Here is a 23,274-nt window from a genome sequence, read left to right as displayed (position 1 = left end):
GGTTAAAACAACTATCACCTTCCACTTTTAACTTTTTGTATTGAGTTTGTACTGGGGTAGTTTTTTTGCGTGACCTGCTGCTGAGAAGCAGGAGCTCCCCACAGTGCCCAGCCGAGTGCGGGAGGATGTGTCTGTGGGTGCTGTATGTGGTGGTTGGAGGAAGGGACTTGTGCTCATCTGAGCTCTGGAACTGAGAGTCTCCAGGGAAAATGCGTGCAGATATGCTCTGCAAGAGCTGAGCAAAGCTCCCTCTTTTGAGTAGATAGTGATGACAGTGCCACTGCCCAGCTTTTATATACTTCCCTAGGGACTACAATAAGTACCTGTGGAAAAAGCTGAGATTTCCATTAAGGTATTCAAAGCTGCATCTTTCAGGAGTCTGATTTAGACTACAGGCCAGGCTGAGAAGAGACAATTCCATTTTCCTCCCTAAATCTACTTGAAAAAAGACAGGGGCCATAGGAAAATGCAAAGAAGCAGGACAAGTCTGGTTTTGTAGTGAAAGGCACTTGGCTTAGAGGACTGCCTACTTCCCAGCACTGTCTCTCATTGCAGTTCTTTCCTGTGCCTGTTTTGAGCAGGATGCAAACCCTGGGAGATGGCTCTGGCTGCCTGGCTGCAGCACCGGATTCTTTGGCTCCTTCTCTTGACTCTCACCACGACATCACAAACAGCTGCATTTCGTAGCTCTGCCTTGTAGAGGTACTTGCGAAAAGCGTATTTCATTTTGCCAGATGGCATGCACGCTATTATAAAAACAAACCCAAATGTTTGTGGTCTGTAGGTGTAAAGAGAAGCCGTTAGATGGAGTGGGAAGAGATGATAAGAGATTCCTTGGCTGATGCGCTGGCTGTCTCCTGAGCCTGTGAGAAGCAACAACAAGAGAAGTTAATTTGAGGGCACGTAGTAGCTAAACTCAAGCCCCAGTGACAGTCTCCTTCTGGCTGGAGAGATGGTGGTCTCCATCCTCTTCAACACAAGGGCTAACGAGAAGAAAAGCAAGAAGATGACTCAGTGTCTCTCTCACAGCTCCTTGCAAAGGAAGGACCAAGCTGGCCCCTGTGCCAGCCTAGCGTAGGCAGGGAGCCGTGGCTGTCACCCAAGCCTGGTCCCTGGTCTCACTGGGGGACCCTGAGCAAGTCTGTTATTCCCTTCCTCAGCCTGCGTGGGAGTAAATCTGTTCCTCTCAGGGAGAACTGGATCAGCTTCTTAAAGCCAGCCTGACTTTTAAAATCAAATTTGAAATAGCCAGAGACAACTATTCTCATTGTGGTGCCCAGGAGAGCCAGGGGAGTCATCTGGGCATTTACTGAGCGCTAGAGATCTTAGCATGGCCCTGAGGTGTCCTGTCACTACACCATGGAGTCCCCAGCCCCTTGCAGTGCTGCAAGAAACCCCCCGGCTGTGGGGATACCTAGGTTGCCCAGTGCCTCTGGCTTTCTCAGGAATGCTTTTTGCAGCTTTAGCATCGCATTGCGGCCTCTCAAAATGCCTTCAGTTCCTTCTGTCGCTCCCCCAAGACCATCCTGTGTGCAGCAGCTCGATGGTCTCACGCCTTCTCCCATCCCTGCATCCCATCCCGTCATCTGAGCTGAGTGTTGCTGGCTCGTGTAGAATGATGACCCCAGGCCTGTTTCTCACCTTCCTCTGGCAATGGGATTGGCCACAGTCCATTTACAGGGAAGGGGAAACAATGACTTGAGGAGGCAGCAGAAGGCAGCTACTTCCCTCTGGCAGCACTGATATCACCAGGATGCCGTTGAGCAGACAAAGAGAGAAATTCAAGGCGGCCGTTTTTCTGCTGCGGTAACAGGGGCTGTGGAAGGGAAAATAAAATGAAAGTTTTGTTGGAATTTGCAGCCCAGGGAGTGCTACTGTGAAGCTTCAGAGTGTGTTACTAGCAGCTGAGTACAAGCTGATCCGTTTCTGAAGGCAGCTGCCCTTCATCAGCAGTTGTTGCAGTGGTGCTGAGCTGTGGGTGGCTTTTTTTTCCCTGTGGCAGTCAACTGGCATAAAGTTTGGCAACGACAAAATTTGGGGATTTGATAAGCAGAAGAGGCACTGACAGGTGAGAAGAACTCACCTGTTTTTGGGATCTGCTGTAGATTCAGGTTCAGGCTCACCTGTCCCATCTGTTTGTGTGGGGCTGGCAATGGTCAGGGGAGAGATAGGGACATGGCAGACCCTTGCTCTGCCCCACGCCTGGCAGAAAAATGCTTTGCCAGCAACAGCCAAGGCAGCCAGGCTTAAATGGAGATAGACCTGGAGGAAGAATACAGACATGTGCAGGTATCCTCCGGCATGTGCGTGCATCCTCCACGCGCTCCCCAAAAGACTTTTGCCTGGGCCATCCCTGCATCAGATTTGCTTCCAGATCAGGGAAGTCTCAAAAGTGCCTGCTGTCTCTTTCTGAAATCAAATGTGCTTAACATTCCTTTATAAAAAAAATCCTAGCACGTCTCAAAATACTTATGCTGATAGTGCCCCTATGAGTCGGTTGGAGTTAGTGCACTTCGTTGGTGGGTACAGCATGGGCTCGCTCTGTACCCAGAAGCCACACTTCTTGTTTGCTTCTATCAGGTAGTTACAGGCTGAAAGTGCTCCGAGTATGTCATGTTGGTAACAATTTCACAGTCTGAGGGTGCAGCTGAAGCTGTCGGTGGGGCTTTTTAACAGAGTTCACCTGTTCCAGCTCCACAGCGCTGTTACCAACCTGAGCAGCATTTGCTTTCATCTCCCCTCCCAGTGCTGGCGGAAGCTGGCTCACTGGATTAACGTGCATCGAGGAGTTTCCCAGGGCTGGAGCTGTGATCTACCATTAGCTCCGTGCTGAGAAAAGACGCTCTTCCTGTTTGCAGATGAGATATAGTTGCAAACAATGTCCTGACTTTGTTTTTTCTGTCCCTGAAATCTTTCCTTTGGTGCCCCAGCACAGCCCATACAGCCAGTGCTCTGTGGTGGGAGAATAGCTATTCTTTTGTTGGGTATCCTTGATGTTTATGTTCAGAAAGGAATGAAACAGTTAAATTGGTTTTTTGTTAAGCAAAAGGACCACGTGAGCCCTTTTTGTTACTCCAGTAGGTAGCCATGGAGGATCTGGAGATGCAGAGGTGGTGGCTGAGCTGTACAGACTGAACTGTATAGACTAAGCTGTATAGACTGGCTCTGCCTGGCTTCTCTGCTGTCCCAGCAGTTAATTCATGGATTTGAATGTTTACATGACCAGCTGCTCTCTATGATTAAAGACAGCAAATTAAGTTATGCCAAAGGAGATTAGCATCTCCAATAAAGTCCCTTTATTTGATAGGGAAGATGCTAATACCAAGCACTGATGGCTCCTGGCTCCCTTTGCCAGTGGCTGGGACCCACGTTGTGCTGGGAGCCGGTGTCTATCTGTGGGAGCTCCCACGTGTTCCTTCTCCTGTGTCTTGTGGCAGGGTGTCAAGCGCTCACAGCTGCGAGGCAGCCCGCTGTGACTTTGGGAACGTAGAGCTGTGCAGCCCTATCCGTGCGCAAGGAGGGAGCGGGTGGTTTGCTTTGAGCTGGATGCTGGCTGGCTTTCTGCGCAGTAGGCATAGAATAACAATAACAAAGTGTCATCATAGCTTTGAATCATCTGCCAGGCAGGCTGGGCACACAATGGGCTTGGGTGCTCCGTGCCTCTGGGTGTCCCACCCTCTGGCATGAGAGGTTTGGCGTGACCTGCAGCAGGGTTTCAGAAAGGCTGCCCTTTGCACGGTGTGATTTGCAGAGGAGCTGAGCTGCTGGCTTCCTCATGCCTCTGGGAAATCTCCTTGCAGCCAGCAAAGAGCCCTAGGGCTGCTCTCAGGGTGCCTTCAGGTGGCCTTGTCCCTGCGGGGCCGTGAGAGGAGCCAGACTCCTTCGGGAGTGCCGTGCGTGGCGGCAATGGCAGAGCTGCCACAGGCGTGGGAAGATGCAGCAGGGAGGAAAGGAGCTCCGAAAGAAGGGAGGATGAAGTGTCAGCCCCAAGCCATGTCATGCTTCAGTAAAGCGGTACTGTTGCTTTGTTTCAGCCATTAACCCCCCTGCAGCTGCAAGGCAGCAAAGCCCAGGAAACAGCCCAGGCTGTGAAACGATGAGAGGGCTGATCTGCCTTTGTGGGACCCAGGGAATTTAATTTCTCAGGCTGGCAGTAATGGGAGATTATTTTGTGTGTGTGTGATCTCCTAGGAATACTGCTCAGGTCTGCATGAAGGGGGATTTCTCTTTCTGAATGGACTGGCTGCCTGCGTGAGCGTGGTGCTTGCCCTCAGTGCTGCGCGTGCTATGCTTGCGATGGGGTTGCTGTGCTTTGGGACTTAAGCCTGTTCCTCATGAGAGTCTGAGGATGCTCCTCTCATGCCAGAGCGGCCCCGTGCTCTTGGTGCTGGGTTTTGCGGCTGGTTTTCCATGCTTGCCCCCAACACTGTCTCTGATTGGAGGTGCTCCCTGGGGGATTGTTCAGGCACTTTCTTAAACTTCTTAGCCATAAACACGTTTGCAAAACCAAAATATGCTGGACCTCTTGTTCTGACAGCATGGTTGGGGCTGGGGTTTGCAGTCAGACCCAGCACATTTCCATGTTGCTGCCCAGCTCTGCCACCCATTTTCCACGTGATGGTGAGCACGTTACTGCCTCCTGCTTATACCTTCACAGATCCTAATTTACAGGGTGATGTAGACGCCTTTATTTATGTAAAACACATGGATGGTGATGGGTGCTAAGGAACAGCCCAAATATAATTCAAACCTGGATAAGCAGGCTGCAAACCAAACCACCACGAGAGAAATAGATGTGCCTGGGAATTTTATTGTGAATTGTCTGGCAGTGCTTGCCTGTAATGTAATTTTCCTTGTTCTGTCTTGGCAATAAAACCTTCTCAGTGTCTGATATGACTCCATTTAACTTGAATGTTGTTTGAGGTATGCCATTAGAAAAATGTGGTTTATTTAATCGGGTTTGAATCCTAAATGTCTTCTTGTTTTTTGAAATTGTAGACAAAAAATAATAGAAAACAAGGAGCAGATGTGAGGTTCAGAAGCATTAATGCTCGCTTGCACGTTCCACGTTGATCTGAAGCATCGTCAGTGCCTGGGCTGTGACTGTTAGGTGAAGTAAAATCAGCGTGATGTTTTCCTCTGGGCTTTGAAACTTAGTCTTTTGCAGTATTTCTGCAAATCAGGAATAACTCTCTCAGAGCTGAGGTAGGAGAGGATGTCATTAAAAGACAGAATATAATTGAGCAGAAAGAGATTGAAAACTGATGGCAGGACCAAGGTCTCATGTCTTTTCCGATCCCTGGAGGAATCAAGGAGAAATTGTTTATTGCAATTTCTTTGTTCCTTTTTGAGATTTCCAACCTAAAAACCTCTAAAAGAGCAGACACCTGTCATCCCCGTTTAGGCTCTTTTCTTCTTTGGTTCCAAAGCATTCCCACTGTTCTTAAGAAATGTTCATATTTTAAGCCATATTTTGCCTCTGTGGAGGTGTGTCATTATCAAGAGTTCCCAGCATGCCCTGTTACAGAGAGTCCTATTAATTTTGTTCCTCCAAACATGTAGGAATGGAATATTGAGCACAGTGCTTGCCAGCATCTGTGCTGGATTGCGTCCCATGCAACCAGATAGAGCCAGCAAGGACTTACCAGGCAACGTGGTCCTAGACACTGGCAATGTCACCATGGATCAGTACACTGCAGCAGACGTTCTCCAGCAGCTGCAGGCTGAGACCTCTGCTCTTCATTTTTTGGTGTCAGATTTAAAAGGATATTAGCAGTATTTGTGGTCTTCTTGTTTTCTTTCCCACATAAGTGCTGTTGCTTTGCTAATGGTCTTTGGGTTCTGGGCTGGGGCAGTGCATGGGGCTAGTTTGATTGGATTTGTTTTCTGCTTTGGACCTGAGACTGTCACCAGGTCAAGCTCATTGTTAGCAGATAGAGAACTGAGGGATTTATCCCTTGTGTGTAGTATATTTCTTCAAGGGTGCTCTGACATGGAAGACTGCAGAGTTCCTCTCTCTTTTCTTAGTTTATTAATGAAACTGGACTGTGAATCTCCTTGCAGATTTGGAGATTGAATCACAAGCCCTGCAGGCTCTGGTGAGAGGTTTCTGTGAGGGTCTTGAACAGAACTGGGCTTCTTTAGTGTATTTGTGATTTGAGCATACACGTTTGAGGCTGGTAGGATGGGGAGGGGTCTGATGTTACATGGGGACAGTAAGCTCTGAGAAGTACACTGGTCCCATCACACACACCCGCAAATATCCAGTGCTGATCTGCTTGAAATGGAGGAGAAGGTGAGGGCTGAAAGGGAAATATGTTCAGTGGTGCTTCAGTACTGCTGTCTGCACAGAGACAGCAAAGGAATAGTTCTTGTCATGCTTTCCCCACTGGGAGCAGGGCTGAGTATGTGTGTACTTACCTCCCATGAGGGATGCAGAAGAGCATCATCAGGAACCTCCCAGGACACTGGAGTCCCAGAACTGTCCCAGGAACAGAGATGGGGCTGTTCTTTTCAGGGCTGAACTCATAAGAGATCCATGTTACAGCAGTCTTGAATGCTCTGAAATTCCACAGTGGTTTGCAGAGCAGTGAAAGCACCACCTTACCTAGGAAGCATTGGATGCATCACACACAGCTCCACAGCTTTTGGTTCCCTGGAACATTTGCTTTTTAAAGATATCTTGGAGAAGGGTCTCTGGGTCTCAGAGGTGCAGTGGTCAACAAAACCTGTGCATAGGGAAGATAAAGTGATTCCTCCAACCACTTGGGAACTCCAATACATCAGATATATAACTTAAAGCCCCACCTCTTCCCCACCCCCCCACCCCCAAGTTAGGCTGATAATCTTGTTCCTGAGCAGATCTTTCTTTTAGCAGTGTAACTCTGGCTGTGAATGACACACAAAGCAATGTGTGATGTAATTCTACCCAGGTGACCATTTGACGCCACAACATAAATGTACAGTTGTTTTCTTTTTGAATTACACGTTCCTTGTATAAGTGATGAGTTATACAAACTAACTTCCATTCTGGCCCCTGTTGTTTGGTTGGGGACAAAGAGAATACGAAACTTTGCATTTTGAAATAACTCAGCTTCTCATTCTGCTGAAGATCAGCCTCAGCAGCAGTAAACTAGAAAAATGATCAAAATTATATTTCTCAACATCTTTATTATAAATATAATGGTGTCCTTTTTGGTGACTTCTGAGCAGTCTTTCAGTACTATTCATTGATAAAGTTATGTGACACCTCAATCACGTGTCTGAGGACGGAGAGTGAACCATCTCTGAGCTGCCAAATTATATGAAAACTTAGCAAATGAAAATGCCAGGTGTCCAGAGAGTGCGTGTTTGACAAAACCAGACAGGGAGAGGAAATTGAGAGTGATGCATGCCCCAAAACACACTGCATTGCTTTTACCTATATGGACAATTTCTGCTTCTTAGTATGTAACCAGATTACCCTTGCTATTATTGACTGTCAGGGTGCCGAGTCAGTCATGTTCCCGTGACTGTGAAAATGTCAGCTATAGGGAGCGGTATGGACATAGGTTTCTGCAGTGATGGAGGCCCTCAGAGTAGCTGAGTTAGAGTGCTGGGGGGTGCAGCTATGGTAGTTCTTACTCTCACGGTTTCCAAATATATCTATTTTAGGCATGAGGATTTTCGTCCATCTGTGTGATTTCAGCTACTACCTTACCTTAAGGCTTGACATCTTGAGACTTCCCCCTCCCTTCTGCCCTCTTGCCCTTCTTCCAGTCTTCTGTCTTTGGTTCCCCCTCCCCGGCATTTCATCTCAACTGGTTTCCTGCTGGGTAAAATGCACATCCTCCCCTTTCTTCCCATTCCCTCCCTTCTTTCCCACAGTTGGCATGTTTCCAGTCCAGCAACCTTGACCTTATCTCCAATTCCTTCCATTTCCTCCCCGTCAGCTAATGCTGTTGGTGAACTCTGCCCATCTTCCTCTCCTCCATCCTCCAAAGGCTGGCCATGCATCCTGCTGGATATGTTGTCATTTCTTTCCTTGCTGACTACAAGCCCCCCTTTTCTGGCCTCCTTTACATATGCCTCCATGCGGGAAGCTGATAGGAGTTTGGCTGAAACTTTTTTTTTTTTAATACAGACTACACTGAAATCAATGGGAACAAAGCACCTACCCCCTTTATAAAACTCAGACTCTCTGTGTATCTGGAAAAAGCCTTTTCTGAGGGTACAACTGCAGAAAAAGCACTAAGTGTAGTGATAAATATTATAGAATACTTTGAGTTGGAAAGGACCTTAAAAATGATCTAATAGTAGTAATATTAAATATTTAACATTAATATTAAATATTTTATTTAGCCACCCTTAGCAGTGTGGTTATATCTACTTGTTGCATCCTACAGTTGCGAAGAGTGGGGATGTTGGCAAGATCCGTACTTCCTCCCCCACTTTCTTCATATTTGACCTTTTGTAGTAACAACTTCACCTGCTGGGGAGGTCTGTGTCTTGAGCATAGTGGGCGAGTGGCGTGGTTGTTTGGTGCGCTCACCATTGCTCATGATTGCACTCAGCAATTTGGACATCTGTTTCAGTTGGCTGAGGGTTTTGGCTTCCAAGCCAAGGATCAAGGATCATGCCTGTTTTAGAAATGAAGTCATCTGTTACTGCAATCCTGATAGCAAGTTTTGGATCTACTTCCTTTGCTGCATTCTTTACCATTATTTTTCTCTTCTTCAGTCAAATTCTGTACATGTGTCCAGGTGGAGCTCAGTTGATTGCCCTTGCCGAATTTCAGCCACTCATATGAGAAGGAAGGTGACCCTTCGAATGTTTTTTTGTGTGATATGATATATCCAGTGCATCACTGTGCTTGCAGGATGACTTTTATCTTGTCAGTATGGTGATCAGTTAAGTATGATCAAGCTCTTTACAAAACATTTCTCGCTAATCATTCTGGTTTCATTTGTATTCTGTACTAATTTTGAGAGTGATTATGATCATGGAAATGCTTTGTAGCTCATTAGTGACTACAGTTTTGTGAGGAGAAGCTGCTGCTGCCTGTCATACAGGAGACCTCATGATCTACTCTAGTTTGGTAAGAAAAGTATATTTAAATGTTGTTAGCAGCAGGATTCAGCAGAATTCCTTTTACTTTAGCAGATTACTCTCAACTCAGAGTAAATATTGGATGTTAGACTTCTGCTTGGTATTTCTTGTGTTACTTCTAAGGAAGGCCATGGGGGAAGATCCATATCAAATGTGGTTCATGGCTACAAACTCCTGAATGCTTTTAGTTGTCATGATCTTGGTCATTTGTGGAAAGAAGGCAGTTTACACGATGAAGACAGAGGAACTATGCATGTATTGGTGTCTTTGACCTCTGTGGGAGGCTGATTCTGGAAGGATTCTGTTGCATATACCAGCCCTGTGAGAAATTTGTAACCCGTTTTGCAGTCTTAAGTCGCAGCTGTAGGCTGACTAGACCCAATTTGCTCTGCCTTTTCTCTGTGAGGTTATGGACAAGGTAGCTCAGGACATGTCCCCACATGGCCACAGATCCAGCAAGCTGTGACCCTCTGCCAGCAGGTCCAGAACCATGCCCAGCCTGTGAGTGTCTCTTGGTCTCTGTGCTGTGACAGTCTGTTAAATTTCCTTTGAGAATTTTTGTGGAGATATTAAAGTCTAATTTTCCCTTTTCTGAGATCACTGCCTAGGCGTGAAAGGCTCCATGCCTTTCATACTATTTTTGTCTGTAGCCTAATATATTGGCCCATCTTTTTTCTTTAATGTATGCACATGGACACTTCTACTAGTAAAAAGGCCCCCACAACTTAAAATGTTTGGAAGAACGAGAGGTGGTGAAGAGCTCCTCTGTTTGTCCTCCTTTCTGGCATGACTAGCTTGCTGGCCTTGGCTTAGAAGTCAAAGTGGTGAGATGAAGCGTAAAACATGCTGCGTTTTTAAATGTGGAAAAGATGAGAATGGAGTGCCTCGTGTGTTGTATGTGAAAGCATTCCTGTGATGGTGCTACATGCCGCTCTGCCATCCTAATTTGCTTTCAGAGGCTTCCAGTATAATCATTCTTTGTGTTTCCTAAAGGGTGCGAAGACTAAATACAAGTCTGGTCAATGGCTTCATTGTTGATTTCTCCCCCTGCTACAAAGCAATGCAAAAATATTAGGGACAGGCAGGGTGCATCTCACTGAATAAGGATGTTGTCTCTTTCATAATCCAAGCCAAATGCCTTTAAAAAAAGGAGAGCCCTACGAAGAGTGCTTATAAGTCTGTTTGGACAGTAGAAATCTTTTGTAAAATGTAGTTTCAGCGTCTTTCCCAATGAGATCCTTCATGCAAGAGGGACGGCCAGCATTTTGGAAACAAACCCAGCCAACATTAGGTTTGGACATCTGCTTGTTTTAAGGTTGCCTTCACAATTTTCTTTGTAGCTGAAGATCGGTACTTGATGTCTATGTGAAAACGTTGCCAGAAAAGCAATGAAGTTATGCCAACTGTTTATTTTATGAATGCAGCTTCTTAGAAATGACTGCTTTTTGCTGGAAAATCATCTTGTTTGCATTGCTCCCTTTGCTTGAAGGATGAGAACTGTTTGATCTTGTCCTTGTACAAAGGTACCCTAAGTGAGCAAAAAATGTTTCTTGATTCAATTTAGCTTTAAAGCAGGGTGGTCTCCTGCCTGAGTACATCTAGACTGACTGATTGCAAGCTTAAATGGCATTAAATGAAGTGACCTGTAAGGAAGGGGTAGTGATGTCTTCTGTCTTTGCAGGTGGCTGCAGTGGATCAAATTTGAGTGCATGAATTTTGGGGTTATTTTCTTCTTCCTTGCTTAAATCACCCAAAGGGAATTAAAGCGTATCTTCTCTTACTTCAACAGGGACCAGCTCGAATGACATCTGATCTTGCGTCTTCTCCTGCAGCAGGGTATGTCCCTGTTGGTCAGAAACCAGAGGCTGTTGTGCATGCCATGAAGGTAAGGGTGCTGCAGATCCCCACACAGCTGTGCAGTGTGGTGCGTACAGTGCAGTGTGGTGCAACAAACACCAAAGAGGCAGGACTGGACATTTGCTTTTCTTGTGGGAAAACAGCAACTAGAAATAGAAAGTTAGTACTCAGGCAGATTATCAGTAACTAGCACCTGCATCATGATAAATAATCATTGCTTCAAATAGTTGTGGAGCTAAGCAAGGTTATACATGACTGTTTTTTTGGGTGAGAAACCTCCAAAAAAACCTGCCGATACTGCAGGTATCTAGTGTTACCCTTTCTGTTCATCAGTCCTGCATAAACTGGGTCTCTTGGATGACAACAGTGATGCTGTCTTTAAAAGGGTTACAAAACCTACGGTTCCTACATATATAGATCCTGGGAGGATGTTTAGTGTCAGTATTTTTCAAGTAGTTAATCTTCTATGCATTTATGGTGTGTAAGGAATTATGAAAGGAAAGACAAGTTTGGTTTGATTTGGATCAAATTTGAATTTAAATTATAAAAGATCCTTCAAGATGAAAATGGTGATTTTTTTAGCTTACTTGAGGCTTTATACACTCAGATTGTATAACTCTTATTGGATCTTAAGAGAAGGGTGTCTGGCACCATCAGGGGTTAAAAAATACCTTTAGTACAGTTTTTACTAGTTTCCAAAGAGCCTTGATTGCTCAAATGTCCTGAGTTTTCCTGATGAGTTACTTCTTCGCTTGTTATGAACGGTTCTGTGCTATCAGGAAGATGTGCTCCGCCCTGTGCTGTGCTGCATTACACTTGTGGGTGACGTTTCTCCTGTCTATATGTATGTGCATATGGATATGCATATGGATGCCTCGCAGAACATTGCAGACTCATGAGATACCTTTGTTTTTTCTGACACTTTGGACTAATCCAGTTTCACTTGCATTTAATCATCCAAGCCCTCATGCAGCCCAGGCTACTGCTGTTGGCTTTTTCTTCCCAAACTGTGGCATTTGTGCCTTTCTGCACCTGCTCTTTGTTGCATTTGGTGAGGTGGTGGTGAGGGGTGATATCAAGCAGAATTGATATTTTGTGTTGAAAGATCAAATACGTGTAAATTGATTATGAACACATTCTGAGGGAAAAGGCAAGAAACATAAATGGTTTTAAGATGTGGTTTGATAAGTTCATGGAAACAATTGGAAAATTAATGAGGAAGATTCTTGGAAACTGGAAATAAGATTTAGGATGTCTGGAGCAATGATGCATATAAAGGAATTGAGAGGAAGTTGAAACATATTAATATTATTAGTATTATTAATAATCTTCTACTTCAGAGTTTTGGTGATCACTAGGAAGGACCGGACGAAATTCTTCTCTGCAATTTCATAATTTGGCCAGTGGGGTATGTTTATCTGTCATCAAAATCCTGGGAAGTGACACAGCTGGGGTTAAGGGAAGCAAGTGGCATAGCAGACACATCTCATCATGGGGCATAAATGATCTCATGTGTTGTGTCCTGCTCACACACTTAGGGTTAAAAATATTCTCACGTTTAAAGTGAGGAGGAGATTCTCCTGTAGGTCAGTGTGGCAAGAGGTGAGAAAGTGCTTATTTTTCCATCCTGTGGCCTATTTCCAAGGATCAGCTGGAAACTGAACAGACCGAGGAAACTGATCGTGATCTCAATCTTTTCTCCGCCCCTCTTGTGTCACCGTGAAATTGTGACTGTTGGTCTCCAGCCATGAATCTTAGACCTGGTAGAAGATAATGTGGTTTTGGCCATGGCAGGCTATAGTATGTGGAGTTGATCTTGTTTACACCCTGCAGGACTGGGAAGCTTTTCCAGTGCCAGCCCCTTCATGTGGGAAAAGGGATGCAGCTACCAGCTTAGTCCCTCACTTGCCTGTGATACAGCTCATGACCTTCACCTGAGGAGGAGAGGAGAGTGAACTACAAACAAGACTTTGTGCTTTGACTATACCACAGCAGATATTAGAAAAAGCCCTTCTTGGTTGTGTAAAGTCCTTATGGCTGTAGCAGGTTAACCCCTTACCATTAGGAAAGGCAAGGACAGTTGGAAGTTCATTTTGCTTGTCTTGCAGGCTGTTTGAATGCAAGTCTGTCCAAAAGTGATGTGACTCTAAGGAGGTGGTTCTGTGCCCAAACAAAGGTGCATTCTGCACAGATCTGCAGGGCTTCTGAGTACACCCATCTATGTCACATCACCGAGGCTTTCTTCTTGTCTTTTTCTGGCAACTGAATGCTAGCTATGTGGCTAGTGTTGCCTGACATTTAGAATAAGTTAATTCTTCCTTGAGCACGTTTAGAGATTTTCTTTGATTTTGCTTCTGAAATAGTTTTTATTTATTTGTGCCTGCTAAATAAGGAGCAAGATGACAGGTTGGCACTCCTAACAGCTGTTTTTGCTAACGAGAATAAAAGGTACATATGCTACAGCTCAGTATCTCACTGAACATCAAAGTACTTTTCTTAGGAATTGAGCAAACCTGCTAAATACGTGAGGAGGTGAGGAAGAGACAAGAACAATGTTTAGCCTGTAACCCAACTCGCCCTGCAGCAGCAGCCTGGACCTCTCCTGTGTGCACAGAGCCTTCAAGCAGGTGATCAATCACACCTACTGATGTTGGGTAAAACAGGATTTGGCCTTGGCAAAGATAAGTAAAAGTCCTAGCAGGGCATGTAGACTGTCCCCTTGCTGAATCAGGATGCTGTGTTACCCAATGCTTTGGCCAGTTGAACTATAAATCAGTAAAATCAGTGAGTCTTGCACCCTTCAGAAAGCAACCCTTAGTCACAGAGTGCTTCCTGGTATGGAAACACTTGGAAACACCTTAACTTTCAACTTTCCTTCCAAAGACTTACGGCAGTCTTCCCGACTCCTCGGTGGCTTGTTTGTTTTTTGTAGGTTTGTTTTTTTTTTAATATGCAGTGCATGGTCATGCAGGGCCAGTACAGCAAGTCAGCAGGGAGGTGGATATGATGAACTGGGTGATTTTCAGGTGACACTGCCTTGGTCACAGACATCAGTGCGGTCACGAAGTAGAGCTAAAGATACCCAAGATGTTCCTCAAAGTTTATGGATTGGCAGGGAGAAAGCCAGATGAGCCAGTGTGCTCTTTGAAAGCAAGGTGCAAGTTGTCTCCAGGAGATGGAATCCCCGGGCAGAATTGCAACACATCCTGGTCCAGCCCTATTCCCCTGCATGGGGAATTGCCCTGTGCCCAAACAGAGTAGGCTGCCCTCACCAGCTGGCGTTTTACCCAGAGAGATCACATAGTGCCAGTGTGTCTGCAAAGGCCAAGTGCTGTCAGCATAGCTTGATGAAGAGTGAAAAGGAGGGGACAGGGTAGATATACCCAAGTTTCTTAGATCCACACTGAATCCACGGTCCTTGAACTTCAGCTGAGCCATAGACAATTTATGTGGAAGCACGTCCATAATCCTGAGTGGTGTAATTGGAGGAACATTAACCTGGTCCTTCTGAACAGGCACCTAGGGTAGCGCCTGGCAGGATCCAAGAATGGCTGGAGCTGGGTCAGCACTAAAAGGCCTTCCTGTCTTTCTTCAGGAGGTTATTTCACTCTTCAGATTGTAGTTTTTTCCAGCATGCTTTTCCAGGATAGGCTGTTGAGTTTTATCCCCCCAAATCCCTCTTTCCCATATTCAAAATGCTAATATATCTTTACAAGTGCCTACCAGTTGTGGGGTGGGCCTGGGGACCTGGATGATTTCCAGGGTAGACAAGTCCCATGTCATTCAGAAATGAAATACGACTATAACTTCCATCTGATCAGCTTTCCGTTCCAGCTCTGCCTTGTTTACACCATTAAAAGACGTTTCCACTGAAAGAAAAGGGCTAGACCACCCTTCCACACCTCCTGGACTAGGTAATGCGGTTTTAGTTTTAAGTGCAAGGCATAGAAAAACAGTTTATTTTTCTCTGCTGAGACTCTTGTGCCTACAAGATTGATGACTGGTGGAAGCAGAAACTGGAGCTGATGTGATCTTTAACTACTATGAGCCATGATTGTCCTTGACACTTGCCCTGTTGTCACAACCAGTGCTCAGCTGTCAGCCAGGGAGCCCTGGTGCTCCACCTGGGGATGTGATCCTGCAGGCTGCTGCCTTTGCAGCCAACTGTCAGAGGCACACTGACTCCAGACAAGCAAGTTTGATGTGCGAGTCCAGCTGGATCAATAATTAATTCCCTCCTCTTTAGCAAAAAATAGATGCTGTCTTTGTCAGCATGTACATAATTTTTGCATCCCTCTTGCCCATCCTATTCTGTTAGAAAGGATGTGGATAATTCTTATTTGTGCAAAGATTGGTCCCAGCTATGTTGGTTAAACAAGCTGATGTGTTTTAGAAGTAGGTTAAAGGCCCTAGGAGAATGACCTATTTTTGTTTGTAACACAGTTCGAGTAAAACAGGATTGCTGCGCCGAGGCAGACTGGGGGATAATCTACCCTGGTATCCCGTTTCGTGGAGCAGCTGATGCTATTGACTTCAGCAAAGGATGAAATCCTGCCTTGCGCTGCATCAAGCTCTGTACTTCCCTGGGAGGTGCAAGAAAATACACCTGCTGTACAGCATTATACACTTGTGGATCGTGGTGAATAAGACCACGTGCTCTTTGTCGGTGTTGGGTGATTCCAGGAGCTTTGACCCTGCACACTGAGCTGACTGCCTCGCTTATCAGGGGGAAAGCCCTGGGTGAGGTATGTAGGTCAGCACAAATGCAGCGGTAAAATCTTGAGGCAATCCTGTGCTGTGATATGCCTGACCTGTGCAACAGGCCTGTCCAGAAGAGCTATCTGAACATATGCAGAAGCATTGGAGGGCGTTTTCTGTGGCTCAGTGTTTCCACTGGGAAGGAAAGGCAGCTTCTTCTCTGTGACCACCTGGTCACAGCCAGCACTGCCTCCCTGGAGGTGCTCTGTGGGGGTCGCCAAGATGATGTGTGCCCCGGCTGGGACAGGGGAGCTGGGACTTGCTCCCAGCTGCTGTTGAGCTTCAGAGTGTGGGCAGCATGTGGTGGGACACAACAGCCGCATAGCCGTGCTGTGTCTTACCAGCCATTTGTGGCCTGGGGAGCAGTGCTACGGCAACGTCTCCAAGTGCTATTTAAAATAAAGAGATTTAAAATCAGACTTGTTCCATTTTCAGATGTTATCGTTCTGAAATCTAAGAAAATAAGTCACAAGCAGGATGTTTCCACTATTTTTTGCAGTGTCCTGAACTGCTTTCACAGCACGTTTACTTGTCCTCCCAAGGCAAGTCTGCAAGTGTGGCCCAGCCACCAGACTGAGTGGTGTGTAGAGGGCCCACGAACAGGAGCACTGGATGTGTCAGGTCTGGAGGACAGTGCTGGAGCTGTAAGTTCTCTGTCTCTGCAAGGAAATCTGGTTCTTCCCAGAGGTGGGAGTGCCTGCCGGAGATGCCCTCTGAGCTGCAAAGTGGAGCTTCTTTGGAGAGTCTCAAATCCTTCCCCGCTCCTTTCAGGCTATTCCTATGCTTTTGCAGCCACATCTCCCATTTTTTTTCAGTGTTTTCCTTCCATTAATATAATGGAAAAGCCCCGTAGTTTGAGTAGGAGGGAAAGGAAAGGTGATTCCGCACTCTAGAAGCTCCTGTGGGCAGGGTGCTGCAGGCATGTACGTGGGCCTGGTGATGGAGCTGCTTGTGAAGGACCAGACGGGCTTGACACCGGGGTATGTGGATATGGCCTGTATTCATCAGCGTTTGTACCAGCTGAATTCACTGAACCCTGTGTTACCCTGGGGCCACGGCTGCAGCCGTGGGTGTGGGTGGTTGTGCAGGCGGCACCTGTGTGTGTGCCAGCCCCAGCCAAGGGCCACCTATTCCCAGTCCTTTGCAGGGCATGCCCTGTGAGTGGAAACAGTGCTAAGGGAGATTAAAGTAAAGCTCAGGGAGTCGAGGTGATTGTCTTCATCTTCAGAGGGCATCTGTGGCACAAGGAGAGGGTGACCTAGATTCACCACGGCACTCGGCTCTCAGTGTTACGGTGCCTTCAGAGGACTGCAGTCAGCATGCAGGCTTCTGGGAGGCAATACTGTTTTTTTCCCTGACCCGTTCCCATCCATTTCACAACCTGGATGCATCCAGCGCGAAGACAGAGTGGGTAAGAGCCAGGAATCAAATCAGGATCTCTTGAGCCCCAGGGCTCTAAGCTAATAGCCCAACTCTTACTCACTGTCAGCATGGGCCTCTGAGGGGTTTCCTTGAGAAACTAAGCAGGTTAAAACCAATTTTCAGCCAAAAGCTGAGCGAGATTGGCCATGTTTGTTTAAGATCTGGAAGTTCATGGCTGTTTGGAGACCACATACTTAAAGCTGCACAGTGGGCAATGCTCTGCTTTTCAGTGATACAGCCCTTGTTTGCCTCTCTCCCTGATGGCTAAAACCCTGTTACAACTAAAAGCTGTTGTCCTGGGTTGACCACAGTTGCCCATGACTTGACTTAGTAGAAGGGAGTGGAGAAGCTCTGCTCCTGTGAAAGAGGAGAATGCAGGGAGCGTGGGTTGCTGGGGGATTGGCTTTGGGGAAGCTGCCTGGAAGATGCAGCAACCAGCAGCCTTCCTGGGAGAGATGTGTTTGTGGGCAAGGCAACTCACTACCAATTATCATGTGGTTCCCTGGGACTGTGGTGGCAGCCACAGCGTGCAGGTGGTGGGACAGGTATGTCATCACCAGGGAAGGGAGAGGATGGAGGTGCCCAACTTGGTGTCATGCTGTCTTTGCAGTGCTCTGACTCTCAGGGCTTTGTGAACTTTGTCACTCTAGATACAGCTTAATGACGTTGTTAGGGGCACAATTATTTGAGGAGCTTAATGCTTTTTGAAATGTTGTTTTTTGTAGGTCCTTGAGGTCCATGAAAATTTGGACAGGCAAATGCAAGACAACTATGAAGAAGACCTGAGTGAAAAGGAGAAGGCGATTGTTCGTGAAATGTGCAATGTAATAACTTCTCTCAGTGGCTCCAGGGGTTTCTTTCTTGGTCTTTTGTTAGAAGTTTGGAGAAGCAGGGGTCTGCTGCATACAAGGCCTGTTTGGTGCAAGATCCACAGGCACAAGGGAAGAATGGAGGCTCTGCTGATCACTGCTTTGGGTATCAGTAACCTGAGCGCCTTGTTCACTGCACAGAGCAGCCTTTGCTCAGCAGATAGTTCCCACTCTGCTGCCTTCAAGGGTGCAGAGTAGCCACTGAGAGCTGTGCAAAGGGCTCTCCCTGGTTTGGAGAATCCTGTTAGCGGTTGGCTCCAGTGTGTACTTAGAGACTTGGTTTGGGCTGAACAGCAACTGGTTGCTGTCTGTAAAGCTGTACAGCTTGGATGGGCTTGAGCCATTCAGAAGGAGAATACTTAAAACTGAAGCCACTGAACAGCAACATGGTGTACAGGGTCCTTTTAGCACTGCCAGCAGGTTGGGCAACCACACTTATTAATTGAGCTTGCCACGTCCTGTACGATGAAAGTTTGTACCAAACCTCTGTTCTGTGATGTCCGCTGCTGTGGCTCTGCCTCCAGCTTCAAAGCAGCTTGGCCACACTTTGGCTTTGGACAAAGAGTTTGGAATTTATGTTAGAATGTGGCTCAAGCTGCATGTCACCTGGAGTCAAGGATGTTTTGTTTGACAGTGCCAGCAGTACCCATAGTGGGGAGGAGGGTGCTTGTTGAGCCTACTCTTTCAGAAGTCCATGTTGGAGGTCAGCCCAAGTGGCACCTCTTAGTGTCTCACAGCAGCAAAGAGGAGCCTAGCCCTCCATTTAAAGTCAAAAAAGCACTTCAACCCTCAAAAGGGGCTGTGAAGAACATAAGTGCATCTGGCAGAATGAAATTTACTGCAAGCATCCTTGGCAAGGGCTGACGCACTCCACTTTGGTTGCTGTATCCCTATAAGCAAAGCCAAGAGCAAAGTAAATGAGGGCCTGCTTTTTAGGATATTTTGTCTGCTTAATGCCACATTCCTTTGTAGCCATGCAGGGGGAAAGGTAAAAGCTGTAACTTCATCCTCCCAACTGGACTCATTTCTGTTTGTGTATCTTCAGCTGTTTTTTTCTTTAAAAATTAATTTTTTTGTAGAGCCAAGGCACTTATGACATTCTTTGCAGTTTCTTATTTAAAAAAAAAAATAGCCTTGCTTACCCCTGTAGCCCTACAGTGGTAAAATGTATGTTTTAAAGAAGTCATATATATATTTAAGATTTTAATCGTTATCTTTTCTGTTCGTGGTAACATCATTTCTGTAAGCATGGCAGGGTTGACCTACCATTGAACTTAAATTCTGAACCTAGTATATTTGTTTTATACTATTACCCCAGGCAAAAATGGTTCTAATTTCAAGAGACTAATTAGAAAAATGCATCAGTGGTTTTCGCTTGGAAACTGGTGCACAGATGCCATCCAGTGGCTCTGCTGAGAATTGCAGCCCAACTTTAAGAAACGACTTTTTTTGCCTTTGAAACTCTAATTATGAAAATACTGCAACTCCTCAGAGGCTTGTTTTTTTAAAAAAATTCCTGTCTTTCTCTCCCCCACCCCTTTGTTTTTTCTTACAGGTTGTCTGGCGAAAACTGGGTGATGCTGCAAGCTCCAAACCCTCCATCAGGCAACATCTTTCAGGAAACCAGTTCAAGGGTCCCTTATAGGCACATTGTCCCAGAGGCTGGAAGTGATTGAATCTGTGAAGACTTAAGAGGCAGAGCTCAGTGTTTCTGGCTGCCTGTTCAAGAGTTGGAGTTGAGGATTTTTTTCAGGGTTTCCTTTTTTCTTTGCTTTTTTTGTAACAATAGTGTAAATATGGCAGCTAAAGGCCTGATTTCCAGGCTGTGGTGCTCTGGAACTACTGTTCAATGGGTAACCATCCAATAATGCCAGACTTGCATCATTTGTATTGTAGTTCAAACCTGCTTTGTTGTAATGGTCTGTTTGTAGAATTTTAACTAACGCAAGAGAATTTCTAAGAGGAACAAGAAGAACCTGCAGAGAAGTCACAGTTTGTATCACTCCTGTCCACCCACTTGTCAGTGATTCATAGCTGGGTTAGTGACTCCAAGCAGCACCTTCCAAAGAACAATTTGAATTCATTGGCTTACTTCCCACCAGGCTCCTGAGCTTCTAACACTTCTTTGGAGGTCCTTATTTTGAAGAATGACACGCAACTGTCTTCATGAGGCGCTGAGTACAATATTGAGTGGCGAACTGAAAACGCTGGTATTGTGCTGTACGTTGTACTCATCACATGAGCAACAGAAAGGCTTAAGACTCTGTATCGGCTTTTAATTAACCTTTTTTTCATGAACAAACGACATAAGATTTCTGCAGTTGTAACGTGAATGAACTGAAGTCACTTAGCCACACACCAGTATTCCCTAGAAACATGGTAACACTTATCCTGCAAAGCCTTTACTACAAAATAATCCAGCAGAAACTGCCGTCCTAACAGTGTTCATGGCTTTCATGGGATCTTCACAAGCAGCTCATCTTTCACATAAAGAAGATTTGGGTATTTTTTTTTTTAATGTCCTTGCTGGATCCCTCACCTATACTGGTTCTTGTGTAAGGTAACCAACAACCTTGCAGACCTGAATAAAAGCTCCATAAACACGGGCTGTCAGGTGAGACTACTTCCTGCCATTCAAGCTTTACTTTTGTTAATAAACCAAAACAAGTGGGTTTTTCCTTCTTCTAATGGTTGTATATAAAACAATGGGACTTATACTTTGCTATTGTGGAGTAGCTGCTTGTATAGTTGTAAGAATTTGACCCCCTTCTTTTCCAAGTTGTCACAGCAGCTGTCCCCGTATTTCATTAGATGTTCTTTCCCAATAGTCCAAGGAAGCAGGGCTTGGTTACTAAATGTATTGGTGTAAAATAACAGGCATGTGAAAAGATCAAAACCTCCTCTTCAAAAGTAGCATCAATTTTAGTGATTAGTTCAAAGATTTAATGACCTCAAACACCATCACTTTTGTTTTATTCTCCGTAAGAGTCAGTCACAGCTATGGACAGCTGAGTTAGCTGGACATGTTTTGCCTCTTAAATGAATTTGTTCTACCAGCTGAGTTCTTGACTTGTGTTATTGTGTGAACATGGAGCACCCTTACAATACCAAGGAGCTCATGCTGTAAGTTATGAAAGACAATTGGTCTCACGGCATATGATAACATAGCTGCCTGGGTAAAGAATGTGCAGTCTTAGAGCTGAGCTCTGTAACCGCTAAAATACAGAGAAGCAATACAACCAAAATACATAATAACCAGTAACAGGAAGCACCACTTCATTATTCATTGCCAAAATAAAAATGTAACAGTCGAGTGGTTATTTAAAAAAAAAGAACAAGAACCACCCCCAAAACATACATGCATACTCACTCACACCAGTAGTTTTATTTCTTACTACTGCTCAGTCAGCAAATGGTGAACTCGTTAACCTAAGTCTAATATTTACATCTTGTGGAGTCTGAAAAGAATCCATTCTGGAGTCTGATAGTCTCTCTCAAAACACAGTGTGTTTAGTGGCACCTGGATTGTGTCCTCTTTGCTTTTTCTTATCACCTCGTTTCTATTCACCATTGATTACCTGTCTTCCTCCTGCATAATTTATACCTTGAGATTTTTTTGCACCAGAAAAGGTCATGTAAATCAGAGACATCATTCTTCCTTAACATCTAATGTCGAACAGAGGGTTACTTTAATCTATCTGCCCATTTTAATTTTGGTGGCATCTAATTGCTGGATTAAGCAGAGAATTCAAGCATATTGGGAACAAGGTTAATTTATGTCAGTGAATTTTAACTAAAGCAATGCAAATATTGCCAGCACTTGTAAAGAGTTAATTGTGTTGATGACACGCTTGCTATTTTAGGAGTACATTAGACTAGCAGGTCCTCTCCACAAGCCAAGAGCTATGCTAATCAGATTACTAGTCTCACCAGCTATGCAATTCTCCTTCAAATATTCCCTGCTATCAAATCTCTCACCAAAAAACCTCAAACAAAGCTTGTTTTGTTCCACCTGTAGATCTCACCTACAAGGGAAAGAGTGCTAGAATTGACATCCATTAGTGCTGCAAATCCTGAAGAGCCAGTTTACAGGGTAGCCAGTAGTTCAGCTGAAGAGTCTTGATAATCTTAACAAGTATATCCTGTTACTTTAAGATTCTGTTTGTCAGCATAAATCTACAATGCATCATCAGTCCTGCAAAAGAACACGACAGTGCTGTACATTAGGGTGTTATATTGGGGGTTTTTAGGCTTGCTACTCTTCATACTTAGCTCCATTTGAGCTATAAAATGTCTTCCTGGGATAAAATGACACTCAATGACTTTATGGGATGACTTGGGTGCTGAATTTTCAGTTGTCTAAAAAGATGGTTTATATGCATATTTAAATTAATTTACCTATGCGCTAAGTCTTCAGTGAAAAATCACCTGAGGAGTTTTGTACATTAAGTTGGAGGGGAGGATCCCTTGAAATAGCAGCCACTAAATTGATGTACTTGGGGCAATAGCTGAAGTTAATTTCTTCAAGATTGAAGCCCTAGGTTCTGCAATCCTCTGGCAAAGTAAGCAGCCCCTGTTTACAAATGGACTTTGCTTGCTTAAGGGAAGTAAAATCACATCCTTGACTTCTGTTGGAGTGACTGAAGCAAATGGCATTTCCACAAAAGTCCCTGAAATGCTGTGGTGTAACCAGCTTCAGTTTGCTCTTTGCACCTTGTTAAGACTGCTGAGCACAACCTTGTTTGAGAATGGCACATTTTTATCCAAATATTAGATAACAAATCAGTGTTGAAGTGACCTTTTATCTTTTTAGAAACTGTGGGGGAAGAGTACTACTGATCTTTTTCAAAGTGCATGACTGTAAAGTGATAAAATTGTATATTTTTCATAATGTGGGGAAAGTCTATTTGTGCTGCTTTAGAAATCAGTTTAAAGTTTGATTTCTGTTAAACCTGTGATCTTACAGCCCTGCTGTATTTTCTGTATAGGATTTACAAAGAACTGGAAAAGTTAGCACCTGCTGTTGTGTATATAGCAAAACTCTTTAGAACTTAGCACGCGTTTTTACCTATTATTGAACCACTCTGGCTTTTTTTGGGAGGAAAGTAATAGTACAGATTTTTTTGATAATGTGTGTAAAACATTCATTTGAAATATTTTAGTAAAAATGAAGTAAGAGATTGATTGTGATAGTGTATACTTCTAGTTGAATAAAATAAAATAAATTCTTTTTAAATAAACTGATGAATAAGATTTGGGAGACCACTGCTGAAATATCCAA

General features: G+C 44.9%; 1 protein-coding gene across 1 annotated transcript in view; it reads left to right on the top strand.

Annotated features, from left to right (window-relative positions):
- CCDC85C (coiled-coil domain containing 85C) overlaps positions 1–23,174 on the top strand; it is a 112,127-nt gene extending 88,953 nt beyond the window's left edge. Inside the window, exons 4-6 of the mRNA XM_069858824.1 lie at positions 10,877–10,972; positions 17,850–17,948; positions 19,549–23,174. Coding sequence (XP_069714925.1) covers positions 10,877–10,972; positions 17,850–17,948; positions 19,549–19,638 — 285 coding nt within the window. The 3' untranslated portion in view covers positions 19,639–23,174. The remainder of the gene's footprint in view (positions 1–10,876; positions 10,973–17,849; positions 17,949–19,548) is intronic.
- The last annotated feature ends 100 nt before the right edge of the window (positions 23,175–23,274 follow it).

Source organism: Phaenicophaeus curvirostris, chromosome 5 (genome assembly GCF_032191515.1).
Source record: "Phaenicophaeus curvirostris isolate KB17595 chromosome 5, BPBGC_Pcur_1.0, whole genome shotgun sequence".
Taxonomy (NCBI): Eukaryota; Metazoa; Chordata; class Aves; order Cuculiformes; family Cuculidae; genus Phaenicophaeus; species Phaenicophaeus curvirostris.
This window is presented reverse-complemented; position numbering and strand designations above follow the sequence as displayed.